The 24,722-nt window shown below is 45.6% G+C and overlaps 1 protein-coding gene across 2 annotated transcripts in view; it reads right to left on the bottom strand.

The window, feature by feature from the left end:
• Window positions 1-19,891: 19,891 nt before the first annotated feature.
• nfatc1 (nuclear factor of activated T cells 1) overlaps window positions 19,892-24,722 on the bottom strand; it is a 280,623-nt gene continuing 275,792 nt past the window's right edge. For both annotated transcript variants that reach the window (XM_038810247.1, XM_038810248.1), the window contains one exon: window positions 19,892-22,160. In XM_038810247.1, the coding sequence (XP_038666175.1) occupies window positions 22,105-22,160 (56 nt within the window). In that variant the 3' untranslated portion in view covers window positions 19,892-22,104. The remainder of the gene's footprint in view (window positions 22,161-24,722) is intronic.

Raw genomic sequence — 24,722 nt, forward strand, 5'->3', positions numbered from 1 at the left:
GTTGCTAGCTGTTAACCTGCCTTGTTTCTTCCAGGCTGTTTCTTAAATTTTCGTTGGGGAAATTATCCCTACTTTTTCCTGGCTAACATTCGTCACACGATCAATGCCACAAAAGAACTGATTAGCTCCGATTCACCTCATTTGCTCGTGGGATCTTGCTGTGTACAAAACAGCTCTGACATGACCTAATGTCACACACAATGGCTACGTCTTATTGAATGTGCGACATCTTGAAGCATCATGAGAATGTGGTAAACGCTCAACTTAATCCAAGTTCTCCTGTATTTGCTTGCAAGCCACCAAGGTGAACCAAAGGATAATTGAGGTTACATCTAATTTCAGGCTCTAATTCAATTATATGTTGTTTTCCAGACTGTTTTACACCTGTAACAAGGTGTGATTTTACTTCTTCCTTCCTGGGATGTGGTGTGGCCAGACCACCATTCATTTCCCATCGCTAATTGAGATGGTGGTGGTGAACTGCCCTCTTTAATTGCTGCGGTTCATGTAATCCAGAGTGCTCTCAGGAAAGGCGTTCCAGGACTTTGACCCAGCAAAAGTGAAGGGACAGTGATAAAGTTCCAAGGCAGGAAGATGTGTGAGGGGAACTTGCAGGTGGTAACATTCCCATGTATCTTTTCTCCTTATCCTTCTCGGTAGTGAAGGTTGTAAGTTTGGAAGCTGCTCTCACCGGGCCCTTACTGAGTTACTGCTGCACAGTCCATCTTGTAGATGGTACACACTTCTGCCAGTGCACACGAGTGATGGAGGGAGCAAATGTTTAAGGTGACCGGTGGGGCGCCAATCATTCTTTGTCTTGGTTAGCATTGAGCTTCTTGAGTGTTGCCGCTCCAGGCAAGTGGGCAGCATTCCATCACATCCCTAACTTGTGCCGTGTAGGTGGTGGACGGGCTTGGGGAGTCAGGAGGTGAGCTACTCACTGCAGAATTCCTGGGATCTGTTCGGCCCTTGTCGTCACATTATTTACATGGCTGGTCCAGTTCAGTTTCTTGTCAATGGTAACTCCAGGATGTTTCAACTCTAACATCTGGGATGTAATGTCTGATGAACACAAGCTAATTATGTGAAGCTCTCGTGTAACACTTTTCATGGCAAGTCAGGCGATTATAAGACGAAGAGAGTAAAACCATGTGATAATGCAAAAGGTATTACTTTGCTGTAAAAATGAAGCTGCATCCCTCTAAGGCTGTAGTGTCTAATTGTCAAGCAATTAACAAATCAGTTCAATCAGTATTTAATTGTTTTTAAATTCTTAGGCTGTTTGTCTGACACCCAGTGCTGAATGAGCAAATACTTCCTCTAACTAAATGTTGGGAAGACCAAAACCATTTTGGGGCGATTTTGAGCATGCACTAGCCGTCTGTGACTACGGGGATGCGGGCTCAAAAATCAGGAGCGAATCGGAAAACGCAATTCTCTCCGGAGAGATTGGGATTCCCGATTCAACCCACCTCGCCGGAGCAGGGACACGATACACATCACGGGAAGCCGGGAACCTCATTTTAATACATTCGCTTGTTATTGGCCAGCACTCCCTCCGGGACTTTCCCCCCTCATGGAACATTCGGGGGCACTGGTGCGCTGTGACTCTGGCACCATTTTCAACAGGGTTGCATAAACTCTGAGGGGGATTTTGGAGGTGAATTCTCTGTCAGCCATCACTCCACAGGGTGTGTAATGCTTAGGGTGGATCAGCGAGGATGCGGGGGACACTTCAGTCTCTCAATCTTGGGGGGGGAGTGGTCGCTCGCAGACTGGACCTTCCCTTCATGTCGGGGCGCCCCTTGCTTTAAGGGGGTCAGGAGATTGGCATGCAGGCATTGCCCTCCTCGCTGTGCCCAAATCGCGGCTGAGGGATTGCCCGTCCTTAGTGGTAGCTGGAAAGTGGGTGGGATGAGGTAAATACAGAGGGTCAGCACTGGGGGCCACTGTGAAGTTCTTGGGAGGGCAGGCTATAAGGGCAGAGTAGGCGACTCAGGAATGGGTTGAAACCCTGCCTCATGAGGCATGAAAGCCCTCTCACTGGGGGAGGATCACTGACTGTAATGTGAGTTCAACCCCACACTCAGGCAGCACTATGACGACAAAGGGGGTAAGCAGCATAGAAGTTCAAATCCACTTGTCAGGGAAGTTTAATTGTCAGGAATGAATTTTGGGTTGGATAGCTGTGGCTGATGGAAGGCTTGTCAACTCTGCATCCCTTATGACCTGGGAGAATGAGGGTGCCCTCTAGGGATGTGCTTGTCATGCTACTTGCAGGCTTCACTCGAATGAGCTGTGCATCTGTCACAAGAGGCAGTCGTTTGCCTGAAATGCTACCTCACCCTTCCTTAATTCGTCTATTGTGTCAATGGAATCTGCAGAGTTAAACATCAGCGTCTCTGATTAAAACCAAGTTCTTAACCCTTTGGAAGCATTGGCTCCAAGCATTGAACTCCAATGCTCATACAAGCATTGACATTACACAGGTGACATTGATTTGTACCCCAATGCAAGGCGTGACGGTGATGTCTATCATCAAATGGAAGGCAAATGGAATTTTGTCCTTCATTGCTAGAGGGATGGAGTTTAAGACTAGGGAGGTTATGTTGCAATTGTATAAGGTGTTAGTGAGGCCACATCTGGAGTATTGTGTTCAGTTTTGGTCTCCTTACTTGAGAAAGGACGTACTGGCGCTGGAGGGTGTGCAGAGGAGATTCACTAGGTTAATCCCAGAGCTGAAGGGGTTGGATTATGAGGAGAGGTTGAGTAGACTGGGACTGTACTCGTTGGAATTTAGAAGGATGAGGGGGGATCTTATAGAAACATTTAAAATTATGAAGGGAATAGATAGGATAGATGCGGGCAGGTTGTTTCCACTGGCGGGTGACAGCAGAACTAGGGGGCATAGCCTCAAAATAAGGGGAAGTAGATTTAGAACTGAGTTTAGGAGGAACTTCTTCACCCAAAGGGTTGTGAATCTATGGAATTCCCTGCCCAGTGAAGCAGTTGAGGCTCCTTCATTACATGTTTTTAAGGTAAAGATAGATAGTTTTTTGAAGAATAAAGGGATTAAGGGTTATGGTGTTCGGGCCGGAAAGTGGAGCTGAGTCCACAAAAGATCAGCCATGATCTCATTGAATGGCGGAGCAGGCTCGAGGGGCCAGATGGCCTACTCCTGCTCCTAGTTCTTATGTTCTTATTATCACTCACCCCATTCAAGGTCACGATGGGGGACATCTTTGAGGTCCCCCGTGACGATGCAGACGCAGGTCCCATGCATCCACTCAACTGCCCGTTCAGGGATTGGAGGTGGTTGGGGGTAAGGTGCCACTGAGATTTTTGAGGGTCCACGCACCTCATCCTGGTGGGGTTGAGAGGGACAACTGTGGAGAGGTGACTACAGTGTGAGAGAGAGGTGAGGTTTAGTGGCAAGGCACGCACTGAGGGTGAAGCGTATGGGAGGCATGGGGGTCTGAGGTTCAGGGCTCTGTCAGGGATCTTCAACGCTGACTTTGGTGTTCTCTGCTTTTCAGTGCTGGACTCTGGAGAATCATGAAGCCAGCTGAGTTGGCTATTCTACTCATAGCGATCGATCAGCAACAGAGACATTGATGCGCCACAGCATGTGGCCAGGACCAGCCCTATAAATAGTGTGGCTACAAGAGCAAGTCAAGGGTTGGAAATTCTCTGCGGGTAACTCACCTACTGTCTCTCCAAAACCTGTCTACCATCTACAAAGCACAAGTCAGGAGCATAATTGAATACTTTCCACTTCCCTGGATGAGTGCAGCTCCAACAACACACAAGAAGCTTGACACCATCCAAGACAAAGCATCTCACTTAATTGGTACCCCATCAGCACCCCATCGGCACCCCATCGGTACCCCATCAACTACTTTAAAACTATTTATAGGGCCGGTCGGGTTAAGTTTTGGGTCAATGGTAACTCCCAGAATGTTGATGATAAAGCCATTAAATGTCAAGGGGAAATGGTTTGATGACCTTTTCTTTGAGATGGTCATTGCCTGGCACTTGTGTGCCACAAAGATCACTTGCCACTTATTAGCCCAAACCTGAATGTTGTCCAGGTCTTGCTGCATGGGGACATCTCCTGCTTTGTTATCGGGGGCGTTGTGAATGATACTGAATGCCATTCAATCATTAGTGAACATCCCCTCTTTGAACCTTAAGTTGGAGGGAAGGACATGCATGAAGCAGGTGAAGATGGTTGGGCCTAGGACACTACCCTGAAGAACTCCTGTAATGATTTTCCAAAATTAGAAGGAGAAACAAACATTGTTTTAGATTTTTGAGTAATCCATCGTAGCTAAAAGCCTGAAAGGGAAGAGACACATAACTAAGGGTGGGGAGGATAATGTGTTATTCTCCCTTCGGTCATCGTACAACCACGAACGGGTTTGAAATAGTTTCTAACCGATGTTTGCTGGAATATATTAGTTATTGCCTAATCCACTGTGGATTCAACAGCTGAATAATGGAATGGAAACTTGGAAGAGAAAAGAATCAGCAGAGCAAAATTAACCTGTCAATCCCCATCCTAAGAAATTGGGGCTTTTACGGGGGAGGGCGTCTATAGAGGCAACACATTTTCCCCGTACGCTTTCCCTTTTGAAAAGATTTAAAGTGTCGTGGGCGACAATAAAACTGAGGTGTGAGAAAAATATAATCTCGTGTGGCTCAAACTAGCGACAGCAGCAACTTTTCAAAGTTTCATAAGATGAGCGAAGCACAGAGGCTCCAGGAACAGTGTTTTTAACTACAGGATGGGTAACTTAAAGGGAGCAGGGTACTCTGTAAGTTTATCCATGTTGCAATAAACCGTTTTGCAACATGCTTTGACCACTTGGTGGGTTCAGGCTAAACATTCGAGTTGGTCGGATAGGAAGGGAGGTGGTGGGTTTATGTTCCTAGAGGTCACCAACCTTTCTGCTGCTGGAAACAGAATATTTAATTTATTGAAACAGTTTATGACTTTGAACACCTTGATCAAATCTCCCCCTCCCTCGCTTCTTTCCATTAAAGAGCTTCTTCAGTCTCTCCACATTAAAGATGTTCCTTGTCTCTGATACCATAGGATTCCGACAGCGTAGAAGGAGGCCATTCGGCCCATCGAGTCCGCACTGACCCTTTTAAAATTGCATTTTACCTAGGCCTACTCCCCCACCCTATCCCCATGACCCCGCCCAATCTGCACGTCTTTGGACACTGAGGGCAATTTATCATGGCCAATCCACCTAACCCGCACATCTTTGGACTGTAGGAGGAAACCGGAGCACCCGGAGGAAACCCACGCAGGCACGAGGAGAAAGTGCAAACTCCACATTGATGATCACCCGAGGCCGGAATCGAACCCGGGTCCCTGGTGCTGTGAGGCAGCAGTGTTAACCACTGTGTTACCGTGCCGTCTTTTACCATTCCAGTAAATCTCTTCGGCGCCCTCCTTAAGGACTTAACATCGTCTTTAAAGTGTGGTGCCCAGAATACTCTACCTGAATACCAGTGTTTTATGAAGACTTATCAGCCTTTCTTTTATACTCCAACCCTCCATAGATGAGGATCCCATATCATTTTTTAAAAATAAATTTAGAATACCCAATTCATTTATTCCAATTAAGGGGCAATCCACCTACCCTGCACATCTTTAGGTTGTGGGGCCGAAACCCACGCAAACACGGGGAGAATGTGCAAACTCCACACGGACAGTGACCCAGAGCCAGGAACAAACCTGCGACCTCGACGCGTGACGCAGCAGTGCTAACTACTGTGCCACTGCGCTGCCCCTCCCATATCCTTTTTTAACAGTCTGTCTTTAATGACTGCAATGAAGAAAACTCGGAACCATGACTCCAAAAAAACTGCACCTTTATGTATGAGATTGGGAAAGGTGGCACGGTGGCGCAGTGGTTAGCACTGCTGCCTCATGGCACCGAGGTTCCGCGTTCGATCCCGGTCCCGGGTCACTGTCTGTGTGGGGTTTGCACACTCTCCCCATGTCTACATGGGTCTCACCCCACAACGCAAAGATGTGCGGGATAGGTGGATTGGCCAGACTAAATTACCCCTTAATTGGGGAAAAAAGAAGTGGGAACTCTAAATTAAAATTTTTTAAAGAAATGGATGAATTAAGAAAGCTCAGGGCGTAAGTTTATTAAACAATAAACTTTAATGTTTGGTCATGAGAAAAGTGTTGAAGAGGAAGCCAAACATTCACGTTGCCATCTTACTTAGATTTCAGAGGGAAGCCAAAGAGAGCTTTGAAAATAATTGAAAGCAATCTCTCACTGTATAGGGGCTTGGCAAAATATCAGACTGTGTTTACTTCAGTCAACAAACTATAAAGGAGCTTAGCCTTAAATGCAAACAGCCATCACGGAGTGACTACTCAATCTGAGATAACCTTTTGATGAAAGACCGTCAGTCTGTTTTTCAGTTGAGTGTTCAGAGTTAGAATCTAAGCCATATGTAGACCACCATTGATCCTGGTTAAGTGCTCTGAGTGTCTGTTTAAATGTGACAACATTGAATGTATGTCACTTTTCATGTAACATCAAATACAATTCTCGCCATGAGGTGACAGGTTCCATGACATCTGTTGCACATGAAGCACCTTCTTTATCCATGAACCACATTGCTTCAAAATATCTTAAAAAGTACATGTTATACACTACATTGATGGTAGATAACTATGGCATATGGAGCGACACAGAAGACAGAGCTTGCTGGAGAATGAACGTTTAAAACTTATATACATTTATTTTAGCTCCTAAGCAAGAGAGTAGAGGGTACATCAACGATAACAACTTGGAATTATGTCACACACCTTGCACCCTGAGATCGGAAGCGATTTCTGGTGACAGATTTGAAACTGACAGAGGCACCTAGCCTCATGGTTAGGCTCATGGATGTTGTCATGGGGGCTGGTTTAGCACAGTGCTAAATCGCTGGCTTTGAAAGCAGAACAAGGCAGGCCAGCAGCATGGTTCTATTCCCGTAACAGCCTCCCTGAACAGGCGCCGGAATGTGGCGACTGGGGGCTTTTCACAGTAACTTCATTTGAAGCCTTCTTGTGACAATAAGCGATTTTCATGGATGTTGTCACTGTGACATGGGAAATGTTCAGAACACAAAGGGTTAATGTAATATCATAATTAACCACTAGATGGAGCTGGATGCAGAACTATATAAAGCAGTGAGTCACAGACTTCTGGGAGAGAGCTGGAGCACAGTTAGAGAGAGCAGTGATAGAGGGGACGGTACAGTTATAGATAGAGTGTAGAGACTAGTTTTAGTTGAGTGTCGATTGTAGATTACTAGATTATTGCTCACTATCGGAGTAAATGGCCGAGCTTTAATAAGTAGTGTAAATAAATGTTAGCTTTGTTAATGAACTTAGCTTCTGTGGTGTTTGTGAACAACCATACTGAAAACAAGAATCACAAAGAACACCACAGCCATGAATGAAGTTGAGAAGGAAATAGGTATCCTCTTGCCTCCCCAGATTCTGTCTCATAACAAGTTAGTGAATGGGCTTGGCAGGCGGCTGCGGTGCACGACAACGACAAAGCATAAAACAATGATCTCAAGCAATTGGCTCGGGCAGGATCTCCCCCATTCTCTCATTCTTTCAGCTCTGTAGAAAAGACTGCTCCCTTTGTATCTCTCTGAAACTATCAACCTCTTGTGTTCTTCTCATGATCGCCCATGACACAGTAGAGTTGGGGCGGTACATTTTGGATGCCGATATTTTGGATGGTGGAACAGAGATTGAACATGCGAGGCAGGCTAAGGGGGAAGGGAGGGAGGCTCCTTATATATGGCATCTGGACCTTTGAGCCCATGACATAACAGTGGGGATGGCAACATCCTGCTCAGGGATGCATAAGTAATGAACTGAACAGTTTAGCTGTCCCCCACCCTCTGCCCGCTTCGCTGGGAATCATTCCCAATTCCTCACCTACCACTGAACTTGGTCTTCAGGGAGGAAGATTCAGCTCCTTAATGCTGATGTTGCAAATCTGTTCATCTTTCCAGGAGTGCTAACGAGAGTCAGGAAGGAAGGCAAAGATGGAAGACAAGTGTGACGTGGGGGTGTGGGGGGGGGGGGGGGGGGGGGGGGGGTAGGTTGGCTATGCTGCTGAAGCCCGAAATAGTTCCCGACACCAATTAACAAAAGAGGTTAGAATTTGATGAGAAAGTGTCCCTTATCGAGTTAACATACATGGATGTGTTTACAGCTGCTTGTGCAGCTCACAGACAATTTGCAGTGAGTCACTTTTCAAAACATGATGAGGGGAGATAAGGAATAAGGAAAGGAAATTCCTTGTTAGGATTGGGAAAAATCCAAAGATCAGCTTTAAAAGCTAATAGGTGACATTTTACGACTGTAGCCAGGAAAGATAGATGATTCCAAGTTTATCCATGAAAAGAAATCAAAAATAAATCATTTCTTCTCCCTTTTATTTCCTTGCTCCTTAGGTCTCTCTACAACTACATGACATACTGACTGAGAGGGGCAAACAAACAATCTATTCCCAGACATCTGCTGTGTTGTCTCTGCTGTCAAAAAACATGTGAGAGCAACAAAAGGTGATTTGCTTTACGATTTCCTCATAAAGCATAGGGCAGAGGGCAGGACTTGCCATAAATAGTCTATTCTACCAAAAACGGGCCATCTCATGGTGGGGCAGGTATGAGGAGATTCCTCTTGGCAGACATAAGCTACTATTTGGTGGATTCCTAATGACCATCAGTAAACAGTCATTAAAATATCAAAGTGAGCGTTGACAATGAATTCATATAATCCCTACATTGCAGAAAGAGGCCATTCAGCCCATCGAGTCTGCACTGACCCTCCGAAAGAACACCCTACCTGGGCCCACCCCTCCCCGCCCCATCACCCTATCCAACTTGCACATCAATGGATAATAAAGGGCAATGGTAGCACAGTGGTTAGCACTGTTGCTTCACAGCGCCAGGGACACGGGTTCACTTCCCAGCTTGGGTCACTGTCTGTGCGGAGTCTGCACGTTGTCTGCGTGGGTTTCCTCTGGGTGCTCCGGTTTTCACCCACAAGTTCCGACAGACGTGCCTGTTTGGCGAATTGGACATTCTAAATTCGCTGTCAGTGTACCCAAACAGACGCCGCAGTGTTGTGACTAGGGAATTTTCACAGTAACTTCATTGCAGTGTTAATGTAAGCCTACTTGTGACACTAATAGAGATTATATATTATAATTTAGTGTGGCCAGTCCACCTAACCTGCACATCCTTTGGACTGTGGGAAGAAACCGGAGCAGCCGGAAGAAGCTACCACCATCACAGGGAGAATGGGCAAACTCCACACAGTTACCTGAGGCCAGAATTGAACTCGGGTCATTGGCGCTGTGATGCAGCAGCGCTAACCACTGTGCCGCCATTGCACTGTATCTGACCATGAGTCGGAGGCATAGTGGGGCATAGGGCAGGACTTGCCATAAATAGTCTATTCTATCAAAAACAGGCCTTTTCGTGCAGCAAACAGTAAACAGTCTACTTAAAGAGCACTGTGCAATGAAACATTAGAGGGCTGAAATATCTGCCGTCTGGATGCTCCATTTTGCTGGCAACCCTGCTGGTTTCCCGACGGCGTGGGTCTGCCCCAGAATGGGAAACCTCATTGACCAGACGACAAAACAGAGACTCCCGACGGCATGCTGACCCAGAAGTCTAGCGTGATGGGATGGAGACTCTCGCCCAGAGAATACTGTCCAGAGGTCTAAAAAGAAGGTAACTTATAAAAAATGTGAAAATATGAAGATTCTAGTGGGAGGAACTATTGGAGGAAGCCAACTCTGATCATTCTTGCACAATTGCATGCTTTACGATCAGAAACAAAATTGACTAAGGCCAGTGAGTTGATAAGTGATATATGGCATTGGGAAACAATGTCAGGGCATGATTCCTACTCTCTGTACAGTTGTTCCTGATCAAACAAAGTGAACAGGTTAGTGTGTGGATAAGGAATTTGTATGTAATTTCGAATTTGTTGTTCTGTTATCTTTTTAATTTGCTGAAAAATGAGATATGCTGGGATGGATTCTCCATTCTCCGACACTCCGATCGGGATTCCCGATTGGACAGAGAATGGAGGGTCCCTGAAAAATAGGTTTGCCGCCATCTTAAGTGCCCTGCTTTGATGCGAACCACAATGTTTGTAAACACTCTTGCTGTGATTGACAGCTTCTCACCACATCAAAAGCAGCCAAGTGCTTTCTGCTGTGACTAAGAGGAAGTGAAACCATTTACCTCCTTTTGATCTGGTGAGGAGCTGTCAATCATAGCAAGAGTATTTATAAACATTGTGGTTAGCATCGAAGCAGGGTACTTGAGATGTATTCAAGCATGAAGAGAAAGATGGATAAATAGTCCACCAAGCATCTATCTCTGGACTACTAAAATTGTCAATCACTGGCTCGTGAAATGTACTGCTGGGTGAAATTGAATGGGACTTTTGCATTTCAAAGGCTGTCAAGGGATTTGAAGTCCTTTCAAGTGTACTTGGCTTTCAAGGAAGTTTCTGACACTTGTAATAGTTGCTGCTTTAAACTCTTTTGTCTGAAGCAGCAGATGTTAGGGAAGGATAAGTGAAAATGCAATGATTTTTCACTCTACTGCATGGACTGCCCTTCAGTTTTCAGACAGGTGTGACCGATGGGGGTCTCTGAAGAGGGTCAGATAGGGTCACTGTTGGGGATCTGATGGGGTCTCTGATTGGTGGTTTGATGGGAATGACTGATGGGGCGTTTGATAGGGGTGTCAGATGGGGGGCTCTGATGGGGGGGGTTCTGATGGGGGGACTGATGCAGAGACTGATGGGGGCAATGGGGAGGGATTGACAGGGGACTGATGGGGGTCTGCTGGGGGGACTGATGACACTCTGATGGGGGAGGGTCTGATTGGGGTGACGATGGGGGGCTGGGTTGATCAGTGGGGGAGCTGGTGGGGAAGGGGTCAGGTCACCCTCATGCATGTGTGCTGTGGGGGAGTGACCCGTTATTCTGGTGGTGGGGGAGGGTGTCCTGTCTTGTCAGCGGGAGGCAGGATTTTCAGTTGTGGGGGGAGGGGAGTCCTGCCGATGGATCTCGAAATTGGACCATCCACTCAAAATTGCCACCCACCCGATAGATTTCCCACAGAATTTGGTGTGATCTCCCCATGCATAAATTAGCATGATTCAGGAGAGAGACTTGCACTGCCCCCCCCCCCCCCCCCCCCCCCCAGCACCAGCCGAGATCAATCCCTATCCTCAACTGGTGGGAGCACTTAATCTCCAGAACGGAGAATCCCAGCCATTGTCAAAGCTTTCCACCTTGCACTCAACAGGACAGGTATGCAAGAATAACAGTTGTAAAGAGAACAACAATTAATACTGCATGAGAACAGAGTGCTGGTTGGTTGGCAAGTGGACTTGCTGGAGGTGTTGCTACAGAGAATGCATCAGGGAACAGTTAACTGCTAAGCCTTTGTTTAAATTCAAAACAGGTAGGTCGACTCTGATCAGGTTCAGAGTCCCTTTTTTCATCAATGCTGAAGTTCGGTACTATCAAACAACTTTATCATCCGATACAAAAACAGAAAATACTGAACATTCTCAGCAAGTATGACAACATATGTGGAGAGAGAAGGGAGCTAACATTTTGAGTCTGGATGACACTTTGTCAAAACTTTATCTTCTTTTACAGCTTTCATTCAAATCATACTCGTCCCATTCTCTGAAATCAGACTTATTTTCCTTTGGTTTATTATGGATACAACATTCCTTTTCCTATGGATTCTGGGTCACACAATATTATTCTGCTCTAACGTATTACATTTTGCAGTTGCGCTAAATCTCATCACAGAAATGGTCCTTGAAGACAAAACTACCATGCTGTGTTTTGCTTACTGAATATGTTGCAGTGAAAGTGGCATTCGATATCAAATGGAGGGGGGTGACTAAATCACCGATTCAGGAATTAAAGCTGAATCGAAGAAAAACCCTGATGAAATCCAAATCTTGGTGAGTGCAACCTCCTGCCTCCTATGCAGTGCTAAAGAACTTGAATTGATACTGCCGGCCAAGTTACGTTTGGATAAATCTAAACTTCAGGATGCCTCTGTGCACATTAAATTTAATGTTTTAATATTCACTGCTTTGAAATTAATCCCACACATTGATTTAATTATTGTCCGCAAAACGCCCTCCTTCACTCAGCAACAGACAAATCATGCCTTGGCCTGAAAAATGTGAAGGAATTGAAATGTGAAATAGTAAATTATCTCTCAGTTTTTTTTTAGAAAGCAGTACTAACTCCCAACTCACCGTCCGAATTTGTGTCTGCGGTTCCACACGCACACACTGAGCTTAATCTTGGCCCTGCTCTGTGAAAGCTCGAAGCAGAGATTTTAGTTTCTTCCACAGGGGGACAGATATTGGAGGACAAGTCAACAGGGATCAGGCTGAAGTAATCAGACCACGAAACGCACACGAGCCTTTGAGACGAAACATGAAAGGACGTATTTCATCAATTAGACTATATTTCATGGACTTCCTTGATGTCAGCATAATTTGGCAACAAGTTCTAAAAGAATGTAAAATTATATTTCTGAACACAATCGTTCCTCATTAAATAAATTGGTCAATTGGCATGGTAGGTCATTTGTTATTTCTAAACGGTTGCTATTAATTCCCTTCCTAAGCACAAGGTTTTATTTTACTATGCTGGTCCTTAACATTCAATGCCCCGTTTTGCTTGCTTTATTGCTGCGGTGAGACTCTGAGAACGGAGAAGTGGGGGTGGTGGGGGGGGGATTTTTGAGGCCGCACTAGCCGTGCGTGGGATCGGCGACATGGGCGCAAAATCCGCAGAGAATCAGAAAATGCGATTTTCTCCGGGGAGATTGCATTTCCCGATTTCCCCCGGCCCTTGCTGGCGCCGTTACGACGTTCGCTCACACCCACGAAGGGCGGGAACCTCATTTATGTAGGTTTCAGTGAATTTAAATATTATTAACCCCCCCCCCCCCCCCCCGCACCACCACATGATCCACCATCGCTAAATATTCGTATCTCACTGACGTGATGTTTGCACAAGGTTTGGGCTAGCAAGTCAAAGGGATCCCTCCGGGGCCATGGGAGTAAGTATAGCCCGGGCGGAGGGGGTGGGGGGGGGGGGGTATGGGGAACGATGTGTGCAGGCATTACCCTGGCACTACCCCCTGGTACAGGTTGGAATTGCCAGATTGGTATTCCCCGGGGGTAACTCCAGGGATGGGCCCCGAGTAGAAATGCCATGGGCCAGGGTGTGAGGGGTGGGGGGGGGGGGGGGGGGGGGGGTAGTTTATATGTGGTGGGCGGGCAAGCAGGAAATTAGGGGGGTGAGTGCCGGCTATAGGGCTGTGGGGGGGGGGGGGGGGTGGGTAACGCTGCCGATGACTGTTGTAGGGGTGGTGGGAGCGAAATGCCGGCGATGACTGTCAGGGGAGGGGTGTAGCCCCCGATACCTCCATGTTGGGGCCTGGAGGCCGTTAGATTTCAGTGCTCTTTGAAGATGGTGCCGCGATCTCTGTGGAGCCGGCTTTATCAGGCCCCACCCCATCAGAATGACAGCTTAAACCTTCGCTCTGATATTTTTTAAAAGCTCAAGATCTGGAGAAAGAAATTGGGCGCGATTCTCCCAAAGGGAGACCTTGGGCGGAATTCTCCGCTCCCCACGTGGCGTGGGAGAATCGTGGGAGGGCCTCCTGACATTTTTTATGCCCCCCTGGTGCCCCCAGCGATTCTCCCCCCCCCTCGGAAAAATCGGCGCTCGCCATTTTTCATGGGCGTTTCTCCGAGTCCGATGGGCCGAGCGGCTGGTTCTTCACGCCCGTTTCACCACGGCAGCAACCACACCTGGTTGCTGCATTCGCGAAACGGGCGGCAGATGCCCTTTTGGGGCATCTAGGGGCCCGATTTGGACGGGAGCTCCGCGACTGTGCTCGGGAGCGGACAGGCCCGTGGTCAGTGGCCACCGATCGTCGGGCCAACGTCCAAAACGGACGCACTCTTCCCCTCCGCCGCCTGGCAAGATCAAGCCGCCACGTCTTGCCGGGCGGTGGTGGAGAAAGACGGCACCGCGCATGCGTGGGTTCATGCCGTCTGCGCTCTGATGTCATCTGCGCATGTGCGGGTTGGAACCGGCAACCCGCGCATGCACGGAAGACATCAGAAAAGCGCCGTTTCCGCGTCATTTCTAGCGTGACGAGGTCGCGGCCGGGAACGACGGGGGCCCGCTCCTAGCCCCCCGGGTGGGGGTGAATTAGGTGCGGGGAGCAGGCCCCGAGGCCGTCGTTTTGCGGGTGGTGGAAGAATCACGGGGGGTGCCAGGGCGGCGTGGCGTGATTCGCCCGGCCATCCCGCGATTCTCCCCCCCGGCGTGGGGAGCAGAGAATCGCAGCCATTGTCTGTGCAACTGGAGAGTTACACACCGGTTTTTAGTTTGAGCCTGGCACCTTGCCAAATTATGTTAATATTCCACCTGGAATGTTTGGCTATCAAAGAGTAATTAAATTGCCGAAGAAGCTATTCTCTCAAGGAGTGGAATTTGTAAATGCAATAATGTTCCTCATCTGTTTTGCTGATAGCAATTAGCTTTTCTTTTCAAAAAAATAACGATTGGAGTTTCTATGCCATGCTATGTCTTCACTGGACATGATGGTTCATTTGCTTTCATCAAATTGGCAGCATGGTAGCACAGTCGTTTGCACAGTTGCGATTTTGGCTTGGGTCACTGTCTGTGCGGAGTCTGCACATTCTCCCCGTGTCTGCGAGGGTTTCCTCCGGGGGCTCCGGTTTCTTCCCACAGTCCAAAGATGTAGGTTAGGTGGATTGGCTATGCTAAAATGCCCTTAGTGTTCACAAAGGTTGGGCAGGGTTATTGGGTTACGTGGATAGGGTGGAGGCGCGGGCTGAAGTGGGGTGCTCTTTCCAAGGGCTGGTGCAAACTCGATGGGCTGAATGGCCTCTGTCTGCACTGTAAATTCTATGATTCTATGATTCTAAATTGTGTTCATGTAAAGGGCATTCAATTCATGGAAAAGTGTTTAGTAGTCCTGCTTCATCTGGGAGAAGAAGAGCAAGAGAGGTATGTGGGATGATGCAGTTCTGTTGGACGTCTGTTTATAGTATCGTGCTTATAAACATGCAAGACAGGTTTGACAAGTCGGCTTTACTGAAAATGATACACTTCAGGGAAATGGTGAAGTGGTGGTAATGTCAATGGACCAGAATTCCAGAAACCCTAGGCTAATCTTCTGGGGTCACAGGTTCAACTCCCATAACAGCAACTGGCAGAATTTAGATTCCGATTAATAAATCTGCAATTGAAAGCTAGTCTTATTAATGATGACCATGTAATTATTTTCCATTGCCATAATCTGGTTCACCAATGTCCATTTAGGGAATATCTTTACCTTCCCTGTCTTTACCTAGCCTGGTCCAAGTGTGATTTGATTGACCCTTAACTGCCCTCGGCAAGACTAGTGAGCCACTCAGTTCAAAGGGCAATCAGGGATGGGCAGCAAATGTTGGCCTTGCCAGTGACAGCCACACCACGTGAAAGAGTAAAGAAGGAATAAAATACTACTTAAATTACAGCTTTTCCAAGTATAATGGAGGAACAAAGAACAAAGAATAAAGACCAAAGAACAATACAGCGCAGGAACAGGCCCTTCGGCCCTCCAAGACTGTACCGATCATGATACCAACCTTTGCCAAAACCCTCAGCACTTCCTTGTGCCATATCCCTCTATACCCATCCTATCCATGTGTTTGTCAAGATGCCTTTTGAACGTCGTTAATGTATCTGCTTCCACAACCTCCCTTGGCAACACGTTCCAGGTGCTCACCACCCTCTGTGTAAAACATCTGCCTCGCACATCTCCTCTAAACTTGGCCCCACGGACCTTAAACCCATACCCCCTGGTGACTGTCCCCTCCATCCTGGGAAAGAACGGCTGCCCATTCACCCTATCCATGCCCCTCATAATCTTGTGGACCTCTATCAGGTCACCCCGCAATCGCCGCCTTTCTAATCAAAACAGCCCGAGTCTATTCAGCCTCTCCACATAGAAGGGTTGCTCTTATTATGGTTGTGTGTGCATGTGTATCAGTTTGTGTCCTGAGATCTGCAAAGGTGAAGAAGATCATGCCCCGTGCCACTTAGACCAGATAATTTCTTTCCAGGTTACAAGCTCAAGCATGTATAGATATCCACCTGATTATTGGAGTTTGAACCAGTTGACAAAAAGAGATAAGGTCAATGACCAGAAAATCTCACAACTTTGAAGTTTTCTTTTTGTTTGAAGTTTATCCTGTTTGTGCTTGGGTATCCATGGATAATTTTTGTTGTGTTGCAAAGAATTTGGATATGAATGAACGTTTAATTTACCCTTGGCTGAAAGCAATTTAGATGAATAAGTGAAATGGTGTACTGGGTGTGAATTAATAGTTGCACTTTTGTATGAAATTTATATTATGATATTCTTCTACTGTGAAGCAAAGGTGATCAAAAGTTTGGAGTTCACACAAGAGAGAACATTAGTTGCAGAATGTGGAAATTCCTTTGCTATTTAACGGTTATCTATGTTTTTCATAGGGCAGCACAACGGCGCAGTGGTTAGCATTGCTGCCTCATGGCGCTGAAGTCCCAGGTTTGATCCCAGCTCTGGGTCACTGTCTGTGTGCAGTTTGCACATTCCCCCCGTGTTTGCGTGGGTTTCACCCCCACAACCCAAAGATGTGCAGGGAGGTGGATTGGCCACACTAAATTGCCCCTTAATTGGAAAAATGAATTGGGTACTCTAAATTTATTTTTTAAAAATCTATGTTTCTTACTGAACAGAATAATCTTTACTAGTTCCTTTTGGGAACATTTGAACCTTTTAACAAAACCTCGCTGAGTTTATGTTTATAAACCGGATTATAAAACATCAGCATGCGATGCCAGGCATGAACTTCCAGAGAAGTATTGGCTACCAGGCACACTATCTATGCTTGGCTCAACCCCATTTCTCAGACGATGCTTCCCAGCAACATAATCTGACAACATGTCGGGTTCCATAGGCTGGATTTTCATGGAATTGGGGAGACATCATGGATGGGTGAAAATGGTGGCTGGGAACCGATTTCCAGATTCCCAATCCCTGGATCTGTGATTTTCAGGAGTGCATTTTAAAGGTGCGGACTGGTTCAGGTTGCAATGAATTTCTGGGCTCTTAGCTGAGCCTCATTCTTGGCTGAGAGCCTAGACATCCATTGGAGGACTGAAACATCTGTGCCCCAGGGATAACATTGCTTGATTGACAGCTCCGGCCTGCTGACTCCTTCTGTCAATTGCATTGTGTCTATTTGCACAAGATAAGGAGGTTTCAAGTACTTGTAGTTTCAAGTGTTAATACTCTAAAGAGTTAGGATGATTGACACTTTTATTGGCTGCAGTAATAAGGAATTTTTTTGAAAGAAAGTACAAAGTTATTGATGAATTGCTTTTTTCAAAAGATTTGTTTAGCCATTCATTACTGAATAGGATGCACTGGTTATTGGATGAATTGGTGTGGAAGTGCCATATCTTGGCATGAGAAGCCTTCAGGGGTGGGTCGGGGCATGGATGGCATGAGGGTCCATAGACAGTGGGTTGGGGAGCATGTGGTGGCATGGGGAGGTGAAGTGGTGTGAGGGATGATGGCTAAAAGGGCCTTATGTTTTCTCATTATAACTGGGGCAAAACATGGTAAGTACCCTTCCTATCCCTGTAACCTCCACTAGCTTTACAACACTCAGAGATCTTTGCATTCCTCCAACACTCACTTTGATTGCTCCACCATTGGCAACCACACCTTGAGCTGCCTAGGCCCCAAACTCCCTCCCTAAACCTCTTCACCTTACTCCCCTACTATAAGGCACGCTTTAAAACTTACCTTTTGAACCAAACTTCTTATCTTCGTGCCATTGTCAGCACTTATTTCGTCCTGAATGCTACCATTAACTCTCCACTTGTCTTGTGTCCACAACATCTTTGTCAACCTTTCGTTAGCTCCAACATATTGTGGTAGTATGACTAGGGGTATTACGGTACCTGAGAGTGTGAGGTGCCATTGGTGCAGAGGTCTCACTGCCCATTGGCCCAGGTATCGTGTTCTCTGTATTCCTATTGACTAAGAGGGAGGTAGCTCCGCCTACGAGGCGGGGTATAAGAACCCATGTTCCCCAGCAGCCATGCCATTTCTGTACGTCTGCCGCCGGGCTCACTTCTTGCTGATTTAAGCCTTTCATTTCGGATTTCACCTACGTTTTGTGTCCATTGATTGTGCATGACATATCCCTGATCGTATTTCCGCCCAGCTCTTCCATCCCCCCTGTCCAACTATACAATCCATTACATTCCTACCCTTAGAATGATATGGGACTTGAAACATTAACTCTGTTTCTCAATCCACAGATGCTGCCAGACCTGCTAGGTTTATCAGCATTTTGTGTTTTCATTTAAGTGTTCCAGCATCCGCAATATTTTGCTTCTACGTAATACCCACTTATGAGGCTCAGCGTCAAATCTTTTGATAATGCTGCTGTGAATTACCTTGGGGCATTTTATCATTAAAGGTGCTACACAAATGCACGCTATTGTTATTTGTAAAAGGTGAGCTTTAAGTAAAGACAGGCATCCAAAATAACACAGACAGTTCCAAACAGGAAGAAAAATCTCTGCCACCATCAATAAGGAAGAGAAGAAGAGGAAGGACAACGATATATTTCAAACTGTGCTTTTATTTTATATTACATGTAGAAAATATTTGCATAATTTCCATTAAACAGGTTACACTAACAGCAAGAATGAAAAAATAAAAAAAAACACTGATACAAATGTACAAGGAAATCCAAGCTTTGGAAAACATCAAAGACACAACACACAACACAGGAACTTTGTCTAGTTAACTTAGGAGCCATTCCTGAAATGCAGTGAAAACATGGAGTGTGTTTTGCCCAAGAGATTTTAACCAGTGACACACAATGTGATTGTATATTTTAAAGTTGAATCCTAGTCCAGCCTCTCCCACGTGGTTTCTGTCTGGGGCGACAGGTCCGAAAAGCTGAGACATTCTTTTCCTGAAAAAGAAATGCTGCACAAAAATACAAACTCGAAAAGTACACAAATAAAAATGGGAAAAATGGCAGCTGGCATTTTAGGAGATCAGAAATGGTTGCAACTCATCAGGGCCTGTTGACTAGGGCTGGACTGGTGCAGTGTAGAAAACTGCCAGTATTCACCTACGACTCAAAGTACTTGCCTTGACAACAATAAGCTGCCTTGTTCAAACCATTTGTTTTTTTAATAAGTTTACGCCAGCAGACAAAAGCAACTTTGCAATTATTTTGCATTGTTGTGACGTGCTGCCAGTTCTTTCTATCCAAACATTACTAGAATAGGATCTTCGTGCTATACAAATTGTACAAACAACCGTTTCTATATGACAGGCTATGGGGTAAAAAGTAACATTAAAAAACAAAATTAGTAACCCTACATTAACAGATTCAATAGAATGCAGGACATGTATGTGATTAGCCCCAAGCATGGCCGAACTTTGTTTCCCCGTTTTACTTTTAATTGCCAGGTGGCATTTCTCAAATCTAACCTAAATTAACAACTCATTTGCCAAAAGCCACTATTTGAATAACAGACAAATGTGATCCTAAACAGAGTCCATCCAATATGCGTGGCACTGATTGGTATCTAGACAGCGGGTAACCATAAGGGTGCAACAGGCTACTTTGGATCAGAGGTATGGGGGGGGGGGGGGGGGGGGGGGGGGGGGGGAGGGGAGGAATAAGAGGCACTAAATGACCTGAAAACTGAAGGAACGGTCTCTCGTCACTTGTAGGCAGGTGAGGTTGCATTGCTTTTCTTAGTCCCCAATGCTGGAAAGTGGAGTTCTCAGGAGTTTAAGTTCAGTTTGCCACCAACTCTTCGCAGTATCCTACTAGGGTGGCTTTTGAGGTGAGGGACCAAGATAAGGCATGAACACAGCAATGAATCTATTTTCACTTTTTCGATTAGATAATGCGCGTGACTGCACACCTCACTTTTGTCTTCTGCAGTTCATCAATACATACTGGGAACATTTCTTTTTTCCCGGGAACCATGCAGTTCCTGGCCACAACCTAGAGAGGGCACTACTGGTTAAGGCACTCAAACTGGAAACAATTAACATAGTTACTGTATGAAATCAGACTCAATCTATAATGAAAGAATAACCTAAAGAGCAATTATTTTGTCTTCGTTAAGCTGTATGGTCTGATATTCTATTTTAGCTAGCAAAGCTATGATCAACTATTATCTAGATTCTAGAGCACAATATTTAAAGAGTTAACATACCATTAATGCAATAGTCCCGTAGCAGTTGCTTGCCTTTAAGATAATGTTTAAAATTCTTTTTACAACATAGTGAGCCAAGAGGTCTCAGTCTGACTTGAGATTCCTTTCACAAAATAAAATTAAAACTACCTGCCGAGGCAGATTTCTTTGCACTGTCTTGTAATGTACTTTCTAAAGTGCCGACACAATTGCAAAAGTTAAGGAAATGCACTCCTAAGTCTGTATGTTCCATCCTTGTAAGGTAAGAGAGGAAGTATCCACTACTCTAGCTCGCCCAGAAACTTCATAGTATTAAGCAAACTGAGTGACTGGGTGCTAATGTGCAGTAGCATGGACTGAGATCCTGATAGATGTGTACTGAGTGTTCTGCTAATTGTTACTGCAATTGTTGAAAAGGGAACGAAAAAAGAGGACCAACGTCCTGAATGAAACTTCACCCATTTTGTTTTTCCTTTCGACGTTTGTGCGCATAGAGTCTCGAATGACTTTTGTTGTGAACTATTTCCTAATTTGCATTGCAAAATTCACCATTGTAAACCCACCCTTTTGAGCTTATAGCATACGAAACACAAAATACAATCAGGTGAGAGAGGGTAGGTTTCAACACATTTGTGGAAATGTACAAAGAACAGCAGCAAAGCCAACATTGCAGCACGGGAAAAAAAAACACCTCTAAATACCTAGTCACTTTTTTTTTAATACGTTTAAAAAATAAATTCTTTAATCCGATGAAGCATCTTACTATGATCTGCAGAGCCAGGTTTCTGGAGGTATCGATACTACTTCTATCAAGGCCGTCTCCAGAGTCTCTTGGAATTTCGGAGTCTTTTGCGAAGTTTAATTCGCTTCAAATGATTTAGAAGGATGACATTACAGCTCAGGCTTGGCCACGGGCTGAGCAGCTGAAACCAGGAAATCTCTTTGGAGTGATTGACACATTTAGTGGAGTCACGGAATGGATTAAAGAGTTGTTTTGAATTGAAACGCAATGAACAGTAGTACAGTTACACATATTTGTTGGACACCCCCTTTCCACTGAAGAGCTTTGCATGAAATCCTTAGTGAACAGACATTTTGTAATAAGCCTACCAATTCACATTAATCTGCTTTCTTACAATTCCTTGCTAACAAAATATTCCTACAAAGAACACGGTTTAATATTCATTTCTTATAATTGTGATTCTATTAATAGAAGTACAATACAAATAACCTTCTTTTGTAACAAAAAGTAAACATAAGGCACTTATAATTTGCATACTTTAGTACATCTAAATAATTTTTTAAAAACTATGTGTTCCTTCACAACGATATTGATTCTTTGGAATTCTTTAAAACGTTTTTGTGTGAATTTTGTTGGAATGATTAGGGAAGACAGTTCTTGCTGAAACTGAGAACTCATCCAAACAACTGTTCGCTGGGAGTGGCGCCGAATCACTGACTGACGCTATTGAGCTATCGCAAAACGACAAGTCAGTTTTGTCCCGTTAAACTGAAGTGAATTATTTCTGGCAGAAGAAATAAAAGCTCGCTGTTTGCATCGGGTTGATTTTTCCTTTTGAGGCAGCGTAGCCTGAGATCTTCACGCGATCAACATTTTCACAAGGACAGTGGACCATCTTTTCTCTTTCCATGGTCTTGATCCTCATTTTAACTATGAATGTCCATGAACAGAGGCACTTGAGAGGTCATTTCGTATGATTTCATTTACTGAGGAGAAACCAAAGAGAGGTTATCACAAAGAGTCCGTGTTAAGCTTCACCAGTTCCTTCCCCCCCCCCTCCCCCCGCCAATCTTTACTTAGCCACTGCTACAAATGTCATCTGATACAATTCTCACAAGTTCCTGCTTCCCAGGAATTCTTGAAATAAAATCCTTGATATTGGGTAGACTCCGACATGGATTAGTGTGCACACTGCATGTGCAGACTTCCAACAGTGCAATAAATGAACAAACAGATGTTTGTCTTGATGCTCAACTAGTTTCACTTTTCATTCTTTTATTATTTCGTGAGATGATGGCAAGGCCATCATTTGCTGACCATCCCGATTTGGCCTTGAACTGAGTGGCTTGTGGGGCCATTACTGAGGGCAGTCAAGTGTCAACTACATCACTGTAGGCCAGACTGGATGAGGGTGGCAATTTGCAGGAGGTTCTCAGTTCTGGTGTGGCGAGAATTGGGCTGAATTTTGTGGCCCCGGGGTGGGGCTGGAAAAACGGCAAGCCATTCAAAGGTCCATTGACTTCATCAGGAGCGGAAAGTCCCACTGGTGGAAAATTCTACCTCAAGTGATGAGTTCAAGTAAGAGAGAGTAGACCTTGGTTGTGGGTTTCCCATTACTAGCTCATTTCCAATGGTTGCCTCTCACATAGCTCTTGTTCATCCCCAAGGGGCATCTATGGCATGGGATGAGGTGGCATGCCGGAGACAGGTAAATCCTTAAGCCCCAAAACCAGGCAGACTCGAAGGACTGAACAGTGGCAGGCAGTGAAGAGGAACTGCCAATCTGCGTATGGTGGGGGAAAAGACAGGCAAGGTTATCTCATGGTCTGGCAGCAAGTTCCCACTGCGGATCAGCAGGCTGCCACTACAAGTACACTTCCTACAGAGGTAGCACCTGGCAGGAGTGTAAGATTAGGTGGGAGATGTCACATGTTTTTTATGTATTCTTTCATGAGATGTACGGCATGCAAATGGCATGCAAATGACATGCATAGAAAATGACAGTGGGCAAATACACAGCTTGCAGCTCATGTGGGCTACACCAATGGGGGCTTACTTTCAGCAGGAACATACAAATGTAACAGACTGAATCATAATAGGCAGTAATGGCTTTAGTGATAGTGTTGATTAGGCAGAGCTGGGTGTTCCCGGAGCCACTGACTATAGGATTCTTTATGCATCGCCACATTGAAGAGTTAAGTAAACATCCTGTTAGTCAATCACTGGGACAACCAGTTTTCCGGACTGCATATTGCTATCAACTATTTCTGCTTTTTCCTCTGCTTCCAAGGCTGCCCTCCAAATTATCATGCTGTCTGGTTTCCACTCTCTGGAGAGACAAATTATACAATATTCAACAGGTGACTTTCATTTGGGTCCTGGGACGTGACTATGATCTGTCCAACTGTCAAAATCTCGGTTTGATAATAACATGTGTACATCCATCCTACCAGAATTTGAGCGGACGACGTAAATTGCGTGGATTCCGCATCTGGAGGTTTCTCAATGCGGTCATTAACCAGGACTACAATGCGTATAGTCCCCTTAACTGCAACCCCAACCTGTAGCTATCCATCTCACCTGCCTGCTCCTCCTATAATAATGGCTTTGTTGAATGGTGAAAGGTGAAGCCAGTGCAGCTTCGAACAGAATATCATACATTCATTGCAATATTCCCTTCCTGCAGTCCCACCTACATGAGACAATTGAATAATAATGATGGAATGAAAGTGTTTCCTATTTATAATAAATATAATATAATAAATTATAATAACCCAAGATTATTCCTGGAGACACAATAGGCCCTCCATTTATGGAAAGTCGACCATCTGTAAAAGTACTGTTGTCCTTCAGACCATTTCATTCTATAATTGTAATAGATTATATACTTGGTTGCCCAACATCTCCCCTCCAAAGCTCTCTCTTTCTCCCCACCTTTCTATTTCTGTTCCTCTCGTTATTTCTCACTTTCTTGTTCAATCTCAGAAGTAGTTTAACTGGTGTTAACAGAATCCCTACAGTAGAGAAGCAGGCCATTCGTCCCTTCAAGTCTGCACCGACCCTTCAGATGAGGACACTACCCATGCTCACTCGCCCATCCGCCCGTAACCCCTGAATCCTTGTAACCCCATAACCTGACCTGCACACCCCTGGAACGGAGGGTAATTTAGCGTGGCCAATTCACCTAGCCTGCATATCTTTGGACTGTGGGAGGAAACCCACACAGACAGGGGGCGAATGTGCAAACTCCACACAGGCAGCTACCCAAGGCCGGAATCGAACCTGGGTCCCTGGCGCTGTGAGGCAGCAGTGCTAACCACCGTGTCACTGTGCTGCCCATGTTCACTGCTCTGTCACTATTAGGACCACCTTCAATCACAAAAATACACTATTGTTCGCACACCTTTCTCCGCCCCGCCGCACCACATTTCTGTTTCGCCCCACCGGCGGGATGCTCCATTAGGCCGGCTCGTCGATGGGGTTTCCCATTGTGGGGAAGCCCCACGCTGTCGGGATACCCCCGGGCTGCCGGCAAAATGGAGCATCCC

Source organism: Scyliorhinus canicula, chromosome 10 (genome assembly GCF_902713615.1).
Source record: "Scyliorhinus canicula chromosome 10, sScyCan1.1, whole genome shotgun sequence".
In the NCBI taxonomy this organism is placed as follows: Eukaryota; Metazoa; Chordata; class Chondrichthyes; order Carcharhiniformes; family Scyliorhinidae; genus Scyliorhinus; species Scyliorhinus canicula.